This window comes from Cygnus olor, chromosome 2 (assembly GCF_009769625.2).
Source record: "Cygnus olor isolate bCygOlo1 chromosome 2, bCygOlo1.pri.v2, whole genome shotgun sequence".
Taxonomy (NCBI): Eukaryota; Metazoa; Chordata; class Aves; order Anseriformes; family Anatidae; genus Cygnus; species Cygnus olor.
In genome coordinates, this window is record NC_049170.1 from 8,485,243 (window position 1) to 8,506,655 (window position 21,413).

The following is a 21,413-nucleotide window of genomic DNA, read 5'->3' on the forward strand; positions in this document are numbered from 1 at the left end:
TGCAAGTACCCATAGCCATTTTACATTAATTACTTTTCTGAGTTATAGTTGCTTTTCATAGCTCTCTCTACCTGGCTAAATGGTAAAATCTTGGTCAAGGTCCCTCATAAGCAAGATGAAAGACCAATAGCCTGACTTCCAAGCACACATTCCTATCGGTTTCATGTTCTGAGTTTAAGAGCAAATGAAAGTCTGTCTGAAAACACCCAAGCCAAACTAATAAAACCTAGTACAGCAAGTGTGTTGAAAAGGCTTAGGAGAAAAATTGCCAATTTAACAGTCACAAAATGAGCGACTTTAGCATAGTTTAGTGGATAATCTGCACAAAACATAAATACCTGTGGTCTATCCTTGCTTCCTTTCTCATCCTGTTAGTTATGTAGCAAAATACCACAATCATTCAGAGATCTGCAAAATTCAGTCCTCTCAGCTCTTCAAAACTATATTTCCTTCCTTTACATTTCCAAAGCAGATAAGTATTTCTCTTCAGGGTGGCAATTTAAAATATTCTGAAAACTCACTGGAATTGACGGGATGAACTGATGTTTAAGCATTTTTTTTGATTCACGGTGGGCAAGTGGAAATAACATATTTCAGATCGATAGCTCTGTCATTCCATTGATTTCAAAGGAGCTAGAAAAGTAAAAAGAGAACCAGTTTCAAAGCTGACATAACTACACATCCAATGCAAAGACTACACGCTTTCCCTCAGCTTCAAATTGCAACTCAAGGCTGATTTATGAATATGGCTGCATCTTTTTTATTAGAATTTCAATTAAATTTACTTGCATGAAGTGAGAGATATGCCAAAGATGGAACTTTGAAACTCTTAACATTTCTGTGATGCTGCAGTAATTTCTAATTCCAGTTTACATCTCTATCCAGTGGTTTATGGAGAGGAAAGAATATTTTGTTTAATCAGCTGCTGCATTCACTGTCTTCCACAGCCCCAAACGTTGCTCTTACTGAGTCAAAAAAAAAAAAAAAAAATCTATAGGGGACCAACGTAATTCATAAACCAGAGTCAACTGCTCAAGAGTATATTTCTAGTTCCACATCTTCCATGGATTGCTATTGCTTAGATATGCTTTGTAGCATAAGTTAACAATGGCATTGTTGTGAAGGTTTCTCTTTTCACAGTAACATTGTGCATACAGTACAGTATATGGTATATATGGTATAGTACAGTAGGTATATAGTATTATAATATAAGAAGTTTGAGATTGTTCTAGTGACCAAATTGCATTCCCCTGCCCAGCAATTTAAGTGCAAAGAATCCAAAAAGCATCTCTCTGCCAGACTCATCCATTCCTTTCCTCGTACCGTGCTCTGGTTGTTGCTTCGCACCCTGCGCCGTTCCATTCTCTTCCTCTAGTGTAAACTTCCCTTAACTGTACAACTATAATTATGTTGTCCATATGCTAAGCATGCATGCGAACCCCAATTAGCAGCTCATTTCATACTGTGTATCTTAAACGCTCTATTTGGACACTTCCTCGTTTGCATATCCTCCGTACAGTGCCACAAGTGTCCTGTGCAGCCTTTTGTTAGCTCACTTGCAGATGACAGATGGCCTAATCGTTAGGCAAGTCTCTAACTGCTTAGCAGTTCTGCTTTCAAGCTCCACATTACTTTGTAATTAGGTTTCACAATTGCTAGGCTTTTTCTGTATTCCCCTTGACATGGGATTTTAGCTCAGGTTTCTGAGAAGCTTGCTGGGAAGCTGCTATGTTTCTGTAATGGTAGACCAAAACTGGCATAAAGGGTGCTGGTATTTCTTCCAGCAGAACTGCTCAGCCATCTGGACAATAACTGATAGTCATTGCCTGGACCCAGCCTGAGAAGCCGGTCAGGTTATGAGTGTTGTCACTGTGGCCTAAAGGTGCTGCAGCAATTCTCACCAGCTGTGAATCTGCCCCTGCATGCCCCAGGAGCTCTCCTCCCTTCTCACAGGAGGCAGAATCATGTCCAATGCCTAAGAAAGCAGTAGAGACAGAAGTGTTATACCACTCATGGAGGCTTATGCTCATCATTTCTTCTTTGTATGTAATGACAAATAGATTTTGCACGCACAGAAAGTACTTGGTTGCTGCTGCTGCTAGAAAAACATAATAGCAGTCTATAATACACAACCCCTGCTTATTGCGGCTGATTGGGTGTGGCCTGCCATTGTTACTTACTTCTTGGAAGATGTTTTTCCAGCCTAGCTGTTGGCATCTTGCAAGACAGAGTGTGTATTGCGGTGGCTGTTGTCAGGATTTGGGGCTGAACGTTAATGACTGGAAGCTCCAACCAGGAGCACATCTCCTTTGTGCCAGACACGGCGAGACAGTCCTTGCAGAGAGGCTGTAACCAAACAAAAAGAATAGAGGATGAGATGAAAAGTACAATGTACTCGAGCAGCGAGGAGCACGGGAAACCAAAGGTTACCTTCAGGGTTGGAGAAAGCTGACTAATACGAAAACCTGAAAATTAAGCCCTGCTGTCCGAGTTCCTTGCCCATTTGCTGCAGTTGAAACGCTGTCAAAATATCATTTATTCTTATCTGAAGGGGAATAGTGGGTAACTTAGCAAAAGGCTCTGAATGGCATTTTCAGAAATGGTTTAGTTATTTGGAAACCTGCACCTCAGCAAGAGCCAGAAGGGCTGCGTGCCTAGCTTGCATCTGAGAATGGCAGCTGGGCGTTTACATCAGTCCTGAAAAATGCACTAATAACTAATATCTAAATATAATAGAGCTGTTCTTTTATCTTTAATACTCAGTCACATATGTTTTATTGCATGTTTTACTAATAACATTATAGACTCTCTAGGCTCTTTTTAAGTCTAATATTGAATTTAATGATCTAGAACTAATAAGTTTTATTTCCCATGCTGAAAAAAATTGTCTTGCAGTAACTGAGGTAATTTATTTCAGTTTACCTTTAATAATAATGCTCAGATCAACAATACTTGGATAGCCCAAATGCCCCCAAGTCTATTCTGTACAGTGTAAATTCATTGCACTGTATTGATAAAAGCACTGATGCATTTCAAACAATGCAGATGCACGTGGAGTGAATGAATTATTTATCGTTTGCTTTGCATAGATATGGAGAACTTTGTAAGTGCTAATATTTTTCGTTGTGAAAAAATGGTTGTGTTAAGATGCTGCTTTGACAGTCCTGGAGACTAAAATTGCATAGTTAGAGAGCTGTAATACAACTAGCTGGAGTGCAGGCTTCTCTGGCTAGCTCCTCCATGGACTTGACCACATCAGAGAGACCAAATGAATTGCATGGGGGCAGGAGCCTTGTGCTTAGCAGGGTTAGGCCATTGGCATGAAAGGAAAGCTCATCTTCGTCTTTCTCATCAGAGAAACAGATTCTGGTCTTGCGTGTGCTCTGCAGGTGCTACAAGATGAGGGCCACACACCTGCCCCAACTCTCATCCTAAATAAATGCAAACTGTTCACAGATGTTTTTGTTAGTGTAAATTTGGTGAAGACATAAAGAAAATTGGGTTACTCTATCGGAATTTTTGCTTCATTGCCCACCATGCTAAACAGAGATACTAGTAAGTTAATTTTAACGTATTTTAATTTTGTGTTAAAATCACTTGAGAGAATGTGTTTGCTGAGCTTGGTTCAATGAAAACTTGTCACACTTCCAGTTCAGGTGTGCTAAACCTCATATCCTATGTCATGGCAGTTTGTTTCTGTGATGTTTTTGTGAGCATTCTGGCTTTCCAATCACTCTTGAAATATTTTCTGAGATGCATAGCAAGCCACCTGGAGCACAGTACGGGAGTTTGTGGTGGTAAAGATTTTGGTGAACTTTGAGCCCCACAGCTCTGAGATACATGAATGGTGATCTATGAACATATGTATGCTAGTTAAGTAAGTACACAGTGAATTTTGAGGTAGTGTTGGTGTCGGTGAAAGTGTCCATGTGCTTTAGTGATGGTTGATTGCTTTTTTAACCTAAATGTCCTTACAAAATGCCATCCTATATTGCCAAAGAAGAAGAAATAAAGGCTCACGCTCTATCAACACTGCTACAGTGGGGAAGAAGAGAGGAATGTATTAAACCCTTTGAACCATAATTTTGATTTTAAGACTCATCCTGGATCATCATCTGCAGGGATTTCATAGAGTAAAATCTTTACTCTGAGAGCACTGAAAGGAGTTTGCCTTGCTCCCTGCCTTGCAGCTGCTGTGCACTTGCTTAAGTTCAGCAATGACAGTAACCTATTCACTAAAGACAGGAAACCATGGAATTAATGGCTTTTTAACATACTATAATAGGCTGTGGAGGAGAGCATTTCAGCCATGTAGCTATTTTGTTCATTGCTGCTAGAGAGAGTGAAATGAAAAATCAATTTAGTTCTTTTAAAAATTAATGCAGTCTGCAGAAACAAGCTGGAGAGCAGCTTTGTAGCTTGGCTGTAGAAGTGCCTCTGTGTTCAGCATCTCTGTAGTGCTGGGGTGCTGGTGGGGCATATGTTTGGCTGGTAGACTGAGAAAATCGTCTGTTGGTTTCTGAATTTGGAGGGAGAAATACACTGGAGAAAGTCCTATTTGTGAAAAATATCCCACCCTAGAAAAGCAGAAGTAACACTGTAATGGTCAATTAGTATTTTACACCCACGTGCAAAAGCCATATGTGATCTCAGACATTCAGTGCAGTAGCTTTGTGGTTGTGTCCCTGCATCATGCCAAGTTGAGTGAAGAGGCCAGCACAGGGACAAAACTGGTGGTGTGAACATCACCTTTGAGAAGTGAGATGAAAGGAGGCGAGTGATGGAGAGGGTTTGGCAGGGTGATGTAGCGGGGAGCACAGGCTGCAGAGTTACTGGGGGTGAATGCATGAGGGGAGGGTCCTGGGGTTATGAACAGGAGCAGGGGCTGGAGTTGTGGAAATGATGAAAATGAGCCTGGAAGTCAGTAATGTGATCTTGTGTCTTAGGCCATTAAGGCATGTCTCACAAAGAGCTGCAAAATACACTCAGTTGTTTGGGTAACCTTATAGGGACCAATTAAAGAGTGAAAGATGGCTGGAAGATGCAGGGGATGTCCTTGGATTTTTCTTTCTTATTTGAGCTCTGCTAACATCCACTCCAGATAACTGCCTAATTCTGTTCCTACTGACATTATTTTTAAAAGAGCAGGAAAAGCAGACTTCTCCCTCACATGCAGTGTGATGGTCACACTCTCACATGTTAGACAAGCAAACATTTCCTAGACTTCTTATATCCATTCACAAAAAGAGATTCCCCATTTTGCATTCATGCCTGGCTCCACTAAAATTAGTGTTTTTCTCTCCAAGTAACTCAGAAGTGAGGTAGTGCCTCCTGCCACGATGGTGTCTGACAGCGAAGAGCATCTGTGGGGAACAATCTGAAGCTGCAACACGTGTGAAAACAAGGAGCACCTGGGCTCTTGTGTGTGTTAAATTTATTTGCAGAGTTGAGGTTAAAATCTGTGGAGATTGGATAGAAGCTGCCTTGCTTTGTGTCTCCCCATTGTCATTCTTTGTGCTGCACCAAGGTGCATGGCAGTTTTATATGGCTGGTGGTTGAGACAAAGCTGTGAAATTCAGTGTTGGCTTTCTCTACCCCTCTAGGCTTCCTGCAGCTGCACTCAGTTCAGAGGGGGTAGGCTTTTGATTTTTTAAAAAAAAAAAAAAAGGAGAACAGCAGGAATGGAAATGGGGAGAAACAGCACTATGCCATAGGGAGCTGCTGTGCCCATGGGGGACTTTAGAAGATGCAGCTCACATCAGCAGTGTTTCTGCTGCTGAAAGAAAAGAAATGCATTCTCCAGCTCTGCCTACGTGTTTAACAGTTTGAATCCATTTAAAAAGGGACCTGGTTTTTCATCTCATTTAAAGTGGTTCGAAATCAAAACCTGCTGCTTTCAGAGATGAGGGAGATGTGCTGGTTTTACAGGGATTTGACTGGGAGAGGGATTAGGTGTTCTCTTGGTGTGTGTTAGTTAAAGCTCCAGGTGAAGAGCTGTAGGTTCAGTGTGATGCTGATAAATACTCTTCCCCAGGTTTTACACCTGCAAAGCGAGCAACCAGGAGCTCCCAGTTGTCCCCAGCCCCAGGGAAAGGGGGAACTGCTGTGATGGAAATTGCATTTGATAAGCCTGTAAAAGGATGGTCATAACTGCAGCCGGAGTGGTTGAATTTGTACCAAATAAATTTGTTGTGCTGCATTTTTGTTTGTTCATTTTTCTCTGTCTCTTCAGATGTGTATAGCACAGAAGGGAAAGAGGAGGGAGAAAAGGAAAGCAGCATGTACCCAGCTCCCAGGTGATGGTGAGATGCAACAGAGGGTGGTGGTCTTCTCCCTTGCCTGTACATCTGGCCATGGGTAGAGTTGCCTTGGGAGGAAGTAAGGAATGTATTTCGGTTAGATCTGTCACTACTGAGAAAATCTGGACAGATAGATAGGGAATTCAGTTCTGAACCTCAGCTAAGGAACATCAAGAATAAGGGTTTGCATGGACCTGCTGAAGATTTTCCTAATGATCAGGTGGGTGCAAGAATGGAAATGTTTTGGGAAAAGAAAATCTAGGAGAGGAACATCTAGGGGAAAAAAAAAAAGGAAGAAATGTGTTGCATAATTGCAGGATATGCTGAGCAAGAAGTACATGAGAGGGAGGGCTGATAAGAAAGGAGAGCTCTTCAAGGTGCTTGGGGCCTCTTGTTAATCAGCCGATACTGATTACAACAACACTGCTGGTACCTTCAATAGTGATTCCAGAGATCTGGAATCTGTCCACACAGTTCATCATAAAAGCCCTCCATTCTGTAGGAAACAACCTGCTTTTTTATTATTATTATTTTATTTTAAACCAAGGTAATTTTCCATTTTCTCCACTGCCCTGCCTAACTTTGCTTCCTTGTTGAAGGTTTTGACTTGGTACAAAACATGTATTCTTAACTCAGGAGCTTTCCATCAGCTTGCTCCACTGCTCTTGGACACTTGCTGAACATGGAGTGCTCACCAAGAATAATTAGAGTGGTATGTATTTTTCCACTTCCCCCCTTTAAATGAACATTAAATAAATATATCCCCTGATACAGCAATTTCATAAATCAGAGATTAAACTTTACATCAGATATTTGTGATTGAAATTTTAATAGGCAAAGATTTACTTATCTAAGAAAGAAAGCCTCTGGTGAGTTTGCATCTCCTGACTGCATTAAGCTGATGAACATATAAGAAGCAGTACTTTTTTTTATTATTACAAGAAATAGTACTAAGCTTATATATATAATTCATTAAAAGAAATTTAGAGTGAAATAATTATCCTTGATCAAGGGAATATAATTATACTTTAAAATATAGATATACAAATCTCACATCAGTGAAAATTTAATTAAGAATGGAAGAGACCTAAGGTTTGCCCATCCCCAAATCTTGTTTCCATCAGTGTCGATACGGTCATGTACAGGAATGAGGAAGTGCAACAAGCTTCGCACACTTTTTAGGTCAGGGGAATACCAGATCCTCTTGTGGTTTATTTATTTAGTAACTCCAAATATATTTCTCTTCCAAGTAACTTACCAACTGTCCTCCAGAGCCTTCTGCATCCCTTGTGTCCTTCATCAAGGAGTTTCATAAGCGTAAGACCTACGGCACAAGGAACTGTCTCCTTTTGCTTACTTGGGAGTTAGCTCACATTTGTTTTGCTTGATGGTCCTTATACTGGTATTTGGATCATCTTCATTGTGTCTTGAATGGTTTCCATCTCTAGAGTGTCATTTTTGAGACAATGGGATTGTCACTACACAGAAATATTAGGGGTTGGCTTCTTAAATATATTCAAATGATTTCAGTTTCATGACATTTTAAGCCAAGTTCGTAGGTGTAGTACAACTTGTTTGACCCCAAAGAAAAGGCAGAACCTTTTGCACTACACTAGAGAGAAACTCTATATGACCTGGTGCCAAATTGTACCATGCTGTACACAGTACCATAAAACTTGGGATATATGTCCCCAGCATGACTTTCACAGATTTACATGAAGACAATGCTGTTCCATACACATATCCCAGGGTTTTAAACTGGTTGCTTTGCTGATATCTCTTTCTACTGCCAGCAACAAGGAATAATCTCTGGTAGAAAATGTAGTGATCCTGTAAGTGATGCTGAGACAGAAGTTGTTGTGCATGCTGTGAAATAATCTCTGATTATAGGAGAGTAACACCTCTTAAAAGCGACTTCTAATATCATGCTTAGCAGGGAAAGAACTCAAGGTAAGGCATCAAAGGTGAAGAAAAGAAAGAAAGAAAGAAAAGAAAATGCAAGAAAAGGAGAGTGGGGAAAAAACTTCTTACAATAAATTTCTTTCATAGAGAGAAAGAGATGATGATGTAACCAGATTTGTGTATGGCCAGGCAGGGAGTTTGCCTTCACAACCCTGCCAGCTGGGTATGGTGCCAAGCTTTCCTGTTGATACTTCACCTAAAGTCCCTCTTCACTAAAGCTTCTGGGGAATTACAAGAATATTTACTTTAGGTTGAACAGAAAATAATTTTATTTTTTATTTTTTATTTTTTTAGTTCTTAAAGAGACTATTAAAACTGTATGTGAATGGCCCCCCAAGGCTAAGAATATTTGGAAAGTAAAGGAAAATAATCCAACACTTAATTTTGTTTGAAAAGACTTTTGAAAAATATCAGGTTCTTTTGAAGCCCTATAGTTGATTTGTCAATGCTTTAGGTTTGTAATAACTCACAAAATCCAGACAGTCAGCTTCAGAGCTCACTCAGTGATGTGGATGGTAAAAGGAAATGAAATCTAGTAAAATGGCAGTGGGGAATTTCAAAAGCTCAAGTCAAGAAGGGAAGAAAATAATTTCAGCTCGAAAGCAGTTTGCCCATAAAGCATGATATTTTGGATTTACTGCCTAAATGATGTTTATTTTGGCATGCACTGGACCTGCTAAAAATCAACTATATGTTACAGGGTGGTAAATCCGGCAATTCAGAGAGACTTTGGGCTCATTGCAATTATGCAGAAGCAGTCAGTCCAGGTGCTGCTGGGAAGTACTGACCTTATACACTTTCTGTAGGAAAATCTGAATACCATGGTACCTACAGGTGGGATGAAAAGAAACTTGGGTTTGTCCAAGTTTTACTGACTTGGAAAAAAAAACAACACCATTTTTGCACCCAGAAATCCTTCCAGTAGTCAAATTTATTATCAACCTTATAAATGCTTATTCTCAGCTCATCAGTCCTATTTTCCTATTTCACAGTGAAATTCCCCAAACCATTCCCCGAACCTGCTGGTGCTGGTGGTTCTCCCTGTGACAGTCCCTGCTGTGATGGCATTCATGTACATGAGCAGGGACACAAAAAGCTGCTGCCGCAGCTGTTTTTTATTGCTTTGGCTGATGGACTGGCTCATTTTACAAGACGTATTTCTTGGAGGACATGCATAAGCCATGGTCCTTATTAATAATTTGGAAGTTTCTTTTACTTTCTTATTCTCCTTCCCAGTGGAGTATGAACTCTGTGACACTAAAAAAAAATAAAATAAAAAAATAAAAATTCATGCATTCTCAAAATCACTTTTTTTTTTTTTTTTTAATAATATTACAAAGAATATATACGTAAATATATTTGCTCCATTTATTCAGCATTTTCCTTCTTCCAGCTTTTAATTTCATGGGCAGAATTTGAAAGAGTTTACTATTGTCTTTTGCCTTGAAGCATTTAGCTGTGTGGTGGTGTTGCACCAGTGGGTAGCTCAGCTTTACCACCCTCCTCTCTCACTCCCTGTCCTAAAAAGGTAGAGAAGGGGAAGGGGAGAGAGAATGGGGGAGGCCTATACATTAGCAGTCCACTTACATGTTATGGATATTTGCCTTAAGGTTGGTTCTGCTAACCATATTGCCAAAGGTCAGGAGCAGGGGTTACCAGTCACACACTTATTTTTTTATTTATTTTCTTTTTTTTTTTTAATGTCTTACGTAGGGAGATATTTTTATAAGTAGATTTATATACCTATAATTGTAGTATTTCTGACTTTTTTCTTAACAGACACAGAATGGCCAACATGGCTAAATTATCAATCCAAAATAGATCTGAGTATGAAAAATGGGGGACAGTTTGTTAGAATTCCATATTTGGCATTTATTTTTTTTCTTTCCGGGACAGGAAGCTGAGAACATATAATCAATTTTTTGTTGCAATCATTTTTTAAGGGAAATGATATAGGACTGTAGTCAGGAGAAAACAGTACTGAATATAGCCTGTATTTACCAGTTTGAAGGACCTTAATCAACACAGTGAATTTTGGTAGCTCCATCCAAAAGTGATAGATTGTAGTGGGAATAGACATTTTCCACAGTAGGATAAAGACCATGAGAGGCTCATGGACATTCATGATAAAGAGAAGTATTGCCCTGAGTGACAAAGAAATGATGTAATAATAAGGGAAATAAAGGAAAACATGAAGAAGTAAGGACATATTCATTAAATAAGAACAAAGGGCATCCTTTGGTTTTAAAGCTATTGACTGAAAGTTTTTAACACATTGAGAAACCATTAAGAAGATACTTTTGGACCAAAGATTTTGTAGGAATCAAGAAAGGACCAATCATTCTTTTGGTGTAATCTCATTTACTTCATTGCATTTAAATTGGGTGCTTATATCTGCTCTTCTGCTTCAGCATCTGCATCAGCATGTTTGCCCTCTTAGCAGCAAACCACCGCTGATTCAAAACTGATATTGGGCAGGGCAGCGAACGGTGCAAGGTACTGGTTCCTTGGTGAGAATGGGAATAAGAACGAGATGGAATAAGAAATTCAGTGAATCACTTTGTGATTCACCTTTGTGATTCACTGTGGGGCTGTCTGTGGGAGGTGGTCTGGTCACCGCAGGCAAACAGATTTGAGGTATTCCAGGAAAGCTATATACTTAGCTGATATTAATTTCATTTTGTCATTGACAATTAATTTAAAGCCGATTCATTTGGATGTCTAATTGGAAACTGCTTTTTCTGGTAGCTGTTCCCTTGCACTTGGAAGTCTGTTCAGCTTCAGGTAGTGCTCCTCGCTAGGTCGTCTGCCAATATCACGTCCAAACGTTCATTAACGGCCCGTCACATCTATTGAAGGTGTTTCCATCGGCTCTGTAACACAGTGCCCTCTTGTGACCAGCCCAAATCCCGTAACCGCACACCGGTAACAAGAGCGGGTAGGTTATTGTATCTAATGTCTTACCTCGACTTTCAAAGGTCTGGCGTGAGGGTGACAGCTGCAGCTCTGTCGCACTCTTTTTGCTCTTGGACTTCAGTCATAGCATGCTAGACACGTCTGAAATAAGGTAATGTAAAAGGGATCCTGCAATATTGCATGGAACGAAAATTAAAAATTTATCCAGAACTGTGCACATAGTAAATTTGCTTGTTAATGCACAAAGATCTCCTTCAGCTGGTACTGAAATTTCAGCACTCTGCCTACAATAATAGTAAGAAAAAGGAAAAACAAGCAAACAAACAACCATTTTACATGTTTTTTTCTGTCATGGTCACTCACAAGTGTAATTGGGTTGGGGGCAAGGAGAAGGAGCCGAGGAAATGCATGGAGGAATTAAGAAAGCAAACTGTGGGTTCACATTTTAATGAAAATTTATTCATGAATTCCTTTTTTTTTCTCAGTGTCAAATGCATTATTACATTTACATGTAACACTCAGGGTTATATGCTCCCCTGTGTGAAGATGACCTAAATGAAGCAGAAAAGAGCTGGTGCTTTTGGCAGAGAAAAGAGGGGGTCACCAAGCGATGCTGCAGCTCCAAGAGGTGCTTGGAGCAAGGCTGTCTGCACCCTGCTGGCAAGGTGGGGATGGTGGCTGTCACGTCAGCTGGTAGCTATGGTGGCAATAGCTCTTGAGGCTTTATATTCCCGATAAAGTCGGTGCCACAGCATCCCTCACATTGCACAAGCTGGAATGAGCTGCTGTGTGTTATCCATTATTTGCATTTTGTTTTCCTGTTTAGATGCATGGTGAGATTATGAAAAATAGATGGTGTATGGATAAATGTGTTCTGGGACTGTTTCCTTGGAAATTAGCTCTTTAGGGTTAAATGGCTTCTGATCTGTGCTGAAAGTGGGAAGTTTCTGGCAGGAAATCGAAGTGATGAGTATAATCTGGAATCTCCAGCTGTCCAGACTCGGTGACCTAGGGTCATTCTCATTTTTCCTGCTGTAACTCCTAGGGTTTGAAGAGCACTTGGTATGAGCACAACTGAACTGAAACAGAAGATGGCAGAGAAATTTTTAGGAAGATTCCTCTACTCTGGAATAGGCCAAAGACAGCTCAGGGTGCTTCAAAGTCCTTGTGCTGCTGCCATCTCTCACAATGAAACAGGGAAAGCAGCAATGAGTTGCATATTTTTGCTATTGTTGGTAGGATTTTGTTTTGTAAGGGGGTTGATTTGCCCTGTATGGAGTCAAAATGGATTTACTTAGAGGATTTCTCTCTTTTTTTTTTTTTTTTTTTTTTCCCTGGTTACAGTCTGTCTCCTTTTTCCATGCATGAATTAAAAAAGCAGGTAGAGAATGGAAAGAGGAGCTATTTGAAGTTGAAATATATTCTCTGTTTCTCACATGGACTTCAGCTTTTCATGCCTATGCCACTGAGCCATGATCTCTACATACAGATTTGCCAGATTGGGGCTCTTTGAAGAGGAGTTCAGTCTCGCAAATGAGGCGCAGCTGCAGAACTGTACCTAGCTTCAAATTTGGGACTGAGATTTCAAAGGTGTGCACAGACAGGGTTTAGGGCTTAGTTCCTAGCCTTTTCTCAATGAGACTGAATAGACTCAATAAGCTTTTTTTCTTTTTCTTTTTTTTTTCTTTCTCTTTTAGTTGGGATCTTAAAAGATTTGAGGTTAGTCAAAAAAAAAAAAAAGGAAAAAAAAAAAGAGAGAAACAGAATGGTGTTATGGATTTTTATAGTTTTAAGTTTTCCCAGGACTCAGCCTTCCTTGAGGTTTTGACAAGTTAATTTACAAGCCTGCTAGAGATGCACCTTGATATGGGAATATTTCTGAGCTATAACTGTGTTTTATTTTACTGGCACAACTGTAAAAGCACTATATTGGTGCACCAAGTACAACTGCATTGAAGTAATGAGCAATTAAAAACACTTCTTGCATGATAAAGCACATTCTCTCATGTTGCACTTACTTAATGTACCAATGCAGTGTGTTATACAGCATTTAGCTAAATTACAGTAAATCACCTGTTTCAAGTTTCCCTTTCTACTTCTCACGTGTGTTTTTTTTTTTTTAAAAAAGTGCTTGAAACAGTAAAAGGATAATGACGCATAATGCCAGGAAGATAAAAATGGGATTTCAGTTGTCTCCTGGAATTAAAGGCTGTAGCAATGTTGTTAAAGCCAAGCTGTTCTCCATCCCCTGTTGTTCCCTTGCATCAGCATCACAAAGAAAAACAGACTGTTGCTTATTTCTGCACTGTGGAGTAGCAAGACCGAAGAAAAAGGAGTTGCTGGTGGAGGTCAGGTGGATAGAAGACAAAAAGTAGGGCGATAAGGGTCTGTAGCGAGTTACACGTGCCAAGGTCTACAGGGGCCATCCCCAAGGCCCAGGGTTTGCTGAGGGTGGGATGAAGCTGTGGGTATGGAAATGGGGTTTCGTTGCCATTCACCACTTGTGCTCCTTCCCTCCCTTCTCTCTCTGTTATTCCAAAGCCAGCTTACTGCTACACCAGGGGACAGGAGACGGAAAGCCACTTCTGAATTTTCTCTCTGGGAAGCAGCTCAGTATCAAAACAAGCTTGGTTTGTGCTTTGGGCAGGGAATTTCAGATCCAGGTGTTATGAGTACATGTGATAAATATCAAACAGGTACACTGCAGCATGTCTTGAAAGAACCACAGGTTGTACTATTAAATGAGTCAGCACAGCATTCTCCTTTTCTACCTGAATTTGGGACCGAGTCATTCTGGACACCTGAATGAGCTGAATCTGCTGAGGATTGCCTGTGCTTTTATTTCCCATTAGATTCTCTGCCGCGAGGTGTTACAGCAGCTAGGGAGCATGCATGGCCCTACCATTTGCTAACTGAGTATTCCTGTGAATTGTCCAAGTGCAGGCCCAGGGGTGACTCCTTGCCATTCCAGGCTGCTGGACTCCCGTTAGGCAGATCCTGCCCCAAGTGAGACAGTCACCCTGCAGGCCCACTAAATAAGTCACCATTTCCCTTTTCATGAAAACAGAGGCAAGAAAACATTTCTCTAAGCTTTGCAGTGCTTGTTGTTCTCCCCCCCTATATCATGTTCAAGTTTTTTTCCGTGTCTGGTATTTTTTGTTAACATTTGCTGTTGTTGTTGTTGTTGTTGTTTTCCTGACAGTTTTTCTCTCCTCCATTTACCGTTTTTGGTAGTTTTTCCTCTTTGCTTCCATTATTTCCCAGAGTCCAAGGCTCTTTCTCTGAATATCAGTCTCTGAACACAGTGGACTGCAGCTGGCAGGATTAAGTTGTTTTGTTTTTTTTGTTGTTGTTGTTTTTTTAACATCTTGGTGCCACACACAGCAGCCTCTTCACCTCTGCTTGCCCTTTTTTCCTCCCCCTTGTCACACAGAAAACACTTTTTTCTAGAAAATCCTAAACATCCCACAATTTACCTGCCACACAAGATGCTCACATGAGCTGTTCGGATGTCTCCGCATCAAGTATAAGCCTGTTGCTTTGCCTAGCACTTATGGGCTGCTTCATCCCAGGGTTTTGCCTCACGGGCTGGTTTGTGGGTGTGAATGTGGCAGTCCCAGCAGTGAACACCCACCCCTGCCCAGCCTGCGTCTGGGTGCTTGCTTTTGTTTTGATGCTGTTCCCATGGTGATATACCGAATTTCAACACAAAACGGCAGCCACCCCCAAGCCTGCAAACACTGGCATCATTACAAGATGGTATTTTTCTTCCTGTGTGCTGCAGGTCTGCTGTGGATGATCTGGATTTGCTTTATCGAGGCTGACCCTTCTCTTTGGCCCTGGTGTGTGTGCAGGGGGTGAGGGCTGTGGGGTGCCCGAGCCCACCCAAGAAGACCACCCACTCTTTTCCCTACTCTCGTTTCCATCTGCAGTGCTGGGGCTCACTGAAAACTTTTTAGGATGCTACACAAACATAACATTTTTTTCCTTTTTTTTTAAAAAAATTCCATTCCCTCATCTTCATGAGTTTTTTTGAGTGAATGTGGTTATAATACGCAGAGTCTCCAGCCTGAAAACAACAACTCAGTCTGAAAAACCAACAGCCTCACTGCTGTATGCTTCCTTCCTATTATCTTGTGTGAGCTGGTCGCTGCTGGGGTGCTGTGCCTGAGCAACACCTGCCAGGGAGGGCTCTGAGAAACCCTCGGCTAGTGCAGGCATTTCAGTAAGCGCCTGCTGCCGAGCAATGCCCCTGTGTCTTGAAGCCTTCAGTGCTCTGGGCCATTAGAAACCCCATGACAGCTTTTTTTTTTTGGAAGAGGGGATGAAAACATCGGGCTCTTCACCTGTTTCCAGCTGCAGTAATTGGCCTCATTGCGTGGAACAGGATGCGCTATTTTCACTTGCAAAGCTCAGAGGACTCTTCCAGGTTTTTTAACCCCAGTGAAAAGGGTAGGAAAATATCTTGCTACTGCAGCAGGGGTGAGAAATGACTAAATAGTGCCTGGTCCCATGGCAGTAATAGTCTTGCACATGGCCCATTGCAATGCCACCTCGTTTCCCGCAGGGCATGCTGCCCTTTGCCCTCTGGTCACAGCGTAATTCATTTGCTAGCCTCGCTGGTCACGCCACAATCCAGAGTCTCATTTATCTCATACAGTTCGGAACAACTTCAGGACTTAGGTTTCTCTTATTCACCAATCTCCCTTAATCTTAGGGATTGAGAACAATAATTCCCCCGACGCTGACTTTCATCAGACTGAGACTCACTCAATTATCTTTCATGTCTGCTGATCTGAAGCCACAGCACTTGAGAAGTTGCCTTTTCCTCTAAGTCTGTGGCTCTAAATGACTGGAGCTCTCCTAACAACCCTGATATTGCCTTCTGTTTTTCACTAACTGTTCCTGCTATTTGCTGCATGGGAATTTTATCACTTTTTGTTCCTTATTTTTCTTTCATCAGTTGGTAAACTAATAGAAAATTATGATTTTATTAACAGCATGTTCTAGAGCTGGATTTAACTTCTTATTCCCCCCCACCCCAAGTCTTTTATCACAGAATTCTGTTTTCTGCTTTCCATAATCTCCGACAAATAATGAAAATTCTCCTCAAAAACAGGCCTGCCTTGCTATTATCTTACAAACCAGTCTCTCTTCTCTAATAATGTGTGCTTACAGACTCTCACAGGAGCTGTACAGCCATAAATTCTTGAGCATTGACGCCAATGCAAATCTGTGTTCCTGTAGCTGGGTGTAATTCCTTTGGCTTCCTTGCATCTGCCAGAAGTCAAACTAACTCCTTCCAGAGGTAAAGTTGTCCCTGAACTTCTTGTCCTCTGTGACGAACTATTTAGTGTTGTACCCGCTTGCCTCATAGCAAGTGCTCCTCCAGCTCCTCTAACCATGGCAGTGGCTGACTTAAGCCTGGCCCCTTTTAGATATCCATAATAGAGCAGCACTGGATTAGGGATGATAAATAATTAGCCTTCCTATTTGATTTAATATCTGTCAGTTTATCAATAAAGGATTTTTTTCAATGAATTATTGTACTCCCTTTTTTTATATCATGGCAAATGATGTGAGATATCTTGCTCTCTTGCTGGTGTTCCAGTGTTTTGCTGGCTGCTTGGGCTGCCTCTGCATGTTGAGCTGATAACTTGGGGTTCCCAAATGGAACCTACTGAGTTCCATCACTAAGCCATGTCCCTCAGTGTCACATCCACACGTCTCTTAAATACCTTCAGGGATGGGGACTCCACCGCTTCCCTGGGCAGCCCATTCCACTGCCTTACCACCCTTTCCATGAAGAAATTCTTCCCAACACCCAATCTAAGCCTCCCCTGGCACAACCTCAGGAAATTAATGCCAGTGTTTTGACTTGTTTCACCCCAAAGGAGAGGCTGCATGAGCCCAGCAATAGCAGGGGACAGGAGCTCCTGGCTGCTCAGTTTGTTTTCTCTGTATTCACGTTTCCTGCCCAAATTTAAAAAAGACGTTTACAAAGAAGCAAGGAAACTCTGACACTGCAAATACATCATCGGGCTTGGGTTTCCCAATTTAATTTATTTGCTTTATCTTTAAAAAAATATTGCTGAAGCTCCCATTCCTCCACACTGACTGTACAGCACTGAGGCTGCTCTGTTATTTCTAGTAATCACTGCTTTCTGTAATCAGTCACTTTTGTAAGTGTGACTACGTGTCTGTGCCTACACTCTGGGCACATAATGTGTTCCACCAAGCAGACAATTTCCTGGAAGTTGAGAGAGGGGGAGGAGCTGGCGGAGTGAACTCTGCTGTTGAAGAAATTCATTATATAATGGAATAAATGGCTTTAAGCCTGAAAGTTACATTTTTCAGCATCATTTACACTGAACACCAGCCCCAAAGAAAGGCAGGTATAAAAAATGAGATGCAGTGATGACCTTTATCAGCTGTGGTGACAGCTATAAATCAGGCTGCAAACCCTCATCAGCTTGCTGGACAGAATTCGTTACAGACAGAGATTGCTGCACTGTTTTTTGTCTTTGATTGAGGTATGTCCCATTTAAATAAATGTTCCTTCACTGAAACAAATCACACATTTCAAAACAGAAATCCAAGAATATTATTCACTGATTCTTTTGAGGACTAAGATAATACAGTTTACAGACCAGCTAAACCTCACAATGTTTTGCTTGGAGTATAATGCAGATCAATTTGTTCTTTTTTTAAGCAGACCAATTTTCTGTTCATTAATTCAGATGCTGTGTTGATGGCTCATATTGAATATAATAGCAAGATTTACTGCCCTAACAAATCAGTGCTGCTTCGTTTATCCTTTCTTATTCATATCAGAAGTACATGCAGCGGATTAGTACCTGATTTTAAGCTCATTACACTTTATAAAATAATGAAAAATTCTTTCACTGCCTACTTCTGACTATGGAGAAACTTTTGTGTAATCATCTTAAAGTTTTGTACTTTATCAAAGTGTATTTTTTTTGCAATACATGCAATCAGGAGTATAGGGAGCAATAAAAGTTTAGTAGTAATGTAATTGTGAACAGTAAAATAACTTCCATCAGTTCAGGTGATGCTCAAGGAAGTTCCATCAAGTTTTAACTGGCCACTGACTCATTGTATTAATAAACTTTTTTTACGTGAGTGTTGAACTTTGAGTTAAGGGTGAACTTTCATTGTCAGTTTTTCCTGTAATTAGAAAATATTCTGAGAGGCTTGCAATTATCCAGATGCTTTGCTGGCTATGTTTAAAATGAGCTTTTTCTACTTAGAGTTTAGAATGTAATTGGGGAAAAAAAAAAAAAAAAAGAAAAAAAAAAAACTTTTGCTGACATGGGATGAGTATTAAAGCAGTAATCTTTTTCAAAATACCTGATAATTAGGTAATATCCTGTCTCTCAGTTATTCATGTTTTCTGGAATATCTGAGAATAAAAATATAGACTGCATATTTTCCTCATACAACAAATGATGCTTCAGTGTTAATGGCTTAAGGATATATATAAAAGGGAAATGTGTGTAGGGAGTGTTAATACCTTTTATCACATCACTGCAAAATCGTTGGCACAAAGGTGTCTCTTCAGGACCTGGCACAGAGGCTGGAGGTTGAAGCTGTAAATAAATTGTGCTGGACCAAACCCCAGGCATCGTCTGTTCTGGTGTCTGGGCTGGGACATGAGCAAATGCTTAGCAAAGATTTTAAAAAGTGAGCACATTTCTCATGATGATAATTTGGGATATGCTTCTGGTGACCAGGAATTTCTGGTTCAAGGACTTTCTAAAAAGTGTCTCCCCCCACAACATATAATCTTTTCTGGGTTTTTCTTCCAATTTTCTAGTTCTTGTTTGGACACCCACTATAGTCAGGGACTGTGACTTCCACAGCTTGCTTACATTATGTGTGAAGAAGCAAGCCCTTTTCTTTGCGTTGAACTTGCCACTGGCTGTCATTATTTAATGCCTCCTAATATTTATTTTGGAAGAGGCAGGGAACAAGCATTCATTATTTATCTTTGCCATGCTGCTTATGACTTTTTGGACTTCTGTTCTAGTTCTGTTCAATCGGTACTTTTCCAGGTTGAAAAAATCTTAGTTTGTTTAGTCATAAATCATATGAAGCACTATTTTAAAGTCCTGAATATAATCAAGCATGCTTATGAAAATGCCATGCCCTTGAACAACATCACAGAACTAATGACAAAAATTTAATACTGTCATATCTGAACAAGAGCTCTCTTCATTACTCTGGTCTCAAATGCAAGTCTTAATCTAATTCAGATCCTGCAGTTTTTATTCAGTGCTAAAGATATTGATAAAATTTATGCCATAATTAAAAGGAAGAGATGCTTTGAGAACTTTGCTCATGACTCTGAAGTGCTGCTGAGGTGATTTTAAGTCTCAGAGTTTGTTATTTGGAAAATATCATCCATATTGCATCAACAATTTAGCCTTGAAGAATCTGCTTCACCTCACTCTCAGAAATGATTTTTTTCTTCTTGATTTTAGTTATAAACCAGTGACATGAAAGAGATGACTGTTTTATTATTAATAATATATACAGTGTAAAAACTTTTCATCTGCACATTTGAAGTATTGTACAAAGACGGTTAACAACTGTGAGGAGGATGGTCATCTGTTTGAAAAAAAAAATGAAAAAAAAAAAGAGAGACTGAAACATGGATAAGGAGGGAACATGCCAAAGTTTTGGAAGAACAGGGTCTGTGGACCCAATGTTGTCCTCAGTGGGTTTCAGGTGGGTTGAGGTTTCAGCGAACTGTGTGAATTCGCTTGTGTGAATCCTGTAGGATTTAGACCTGCCTTTGACTCATCCCAGGACAACCCATGGTTTATGTTTAATCATTCATGTGTCCGTAACACTCGTGGGATACACCATGACCATACACCATGACAGCCGTTTTCAGGTAGTCACAGTGAGGGTAGGCAATGAAGAATTGTTTCCCTAACTGAAACCAAAGGCAGAAGTTGGGTAGGATCCATCAGTTCTCTAACTTAGTTAGCCAGGTTGAAAAAAAAAAAAAAAAAAGCAGTAAGCCTACTGCTGTGTCAAGAAACAGTGTTGAATCTTTTAATGGCCGCGTGTGTGTGACTTTGTTTTTATCTTTTATCTGGGGGGCAGTGCATGCAAGCACTGATCATGCTCGAACTTCAGTTTATGATATCTGACAAGGTCACAGCCCTCTACTGTTGTAATGTTTTTTCATTCTGAACCTTTGACCTGCCACCCAACTCTCATTTGGAATCTCTTTCATGCATTTGCCCCAGCCTTTCTCTCAAGTAGGTTTGGAGCTTTGAATGCTGGTGGTTCTCTCCTGTCTGTGCAGCACCTGCTGCAGGGGGTTCTTGCCCTTGTCCAGATGTCATGAGTGCTGGGATAACCCAAAGTGCAACGTGGGCAAGGTGATTTGTCTTGTAGCATGTGGAAATAGCAATTTCTTCTCATGCATCACCTTGTGATATTAGTAAGCAGAACAAAAGGCAGAGTTGGAAGATCTGTTCAATATAGGATTAAAAATCTGCTGTATTAAAAGGTGAGTTGCCTTTAACTTTCAGGAACTTCCTAGGCATCTGGCCCAACAAACTTCCACAGAGATTAAGGATCTCAGAAACCCTAAGTGTTAGGAATTTTTTCTTACCTTGTTTTTCTACACTAACAGCAGAACTGTCTGTGAATGTACAGTCAAAACAGGGCACCTGCCTGCATTCAGCTCTGGGAAAGTATGGTAGAAGAAACAGGTGATGAGCACTAACCGTGTTGTTTGATGGCTACCCTGGAAGCCACCTTAATGTCACAGAAATGGCTGCATTAAAACAAAAATCTGTGTTCTTTACAGGAAGGCTCCCAGCGGTTCATTTGGTTCAACTCCATTGTCAGGTTCTACATAAACAGACAATTTCGGACTTTAATGATCTTTTCTTTTCCTCCTTGCAGATAATGAATTCATTTATAGAAACCAGAATGGCACAGTGATTCTGAGGAATGTTGAAACTAACAATTCAACAGTATTAATAGAAAACAAAAAAATTGTAAGTATTTCCTATAATAAGTAGCAGAATTTCAGTTTTCTTGCAGTTGGATCAGTAAAGCAGAAAATGACTTGGGTTTCAACTTCATGTATTGTCAAGGAGAAGCAATACGCTGGTAATACTATGGGCTAAGCAACAAGAGAGAACTTGAAATTCAACTCCAGATCTCATTATTATTTTGCAATCTCAGTTT

General features: G+C 40.4%; 1 protein-coding gene and 1 long non-coding RNA gene across 8 annotated transcripts in view; one reads left to right on the forward strand and one right to left on the reverse strand.

The window, feature by feature from the left end:
• Positions 1–21,413, forward strand: part of DPP6 (dipeptidyl peptidase like 6) — a 554,044-nt gene that overhangs the window by 395,019 nt on the left and 137,612 nt on the right. For all 5 annotated transcript variants that reach the window (XM_040548017.1, XM_040548019.1, XM_040548016.1 and 2 more), the window contains exon 4: positions 21,126–21,220. In XM_040548017.1, coding sequence (XP_040403951.1) covers positions 21,126–21,220 — 95 coding nt within the window. The remainder of the gene's footprint in view (positions 1–21,125; positions 21,221–21,413) is intronic.
• Positions 10,613–14,836, reverse strand: LOC121065292. 3 transcript variants are annotated; one of them, XR_005816976.1, is made up of 3 exons: positions 14,654–14,836; positions 11,226–11,345; positions 10,613–10,767 (listed from the first exon to the last, which is right to left on the reverse strand). It is a non-coding gene; the product is annotated as an uncharacterized LOC121065292 (long non-coding RNA). The 3 variants fall into 3 exon arrangements; XR_005816975.1 differs by lacking the exon at positions 10,613–10,767 and adding an exon at positions 10,829–11,134; XR_005816977.1 differs by lacking the exon at positions 10,613–10,767 and adding an exon at positions 10,829–11,151.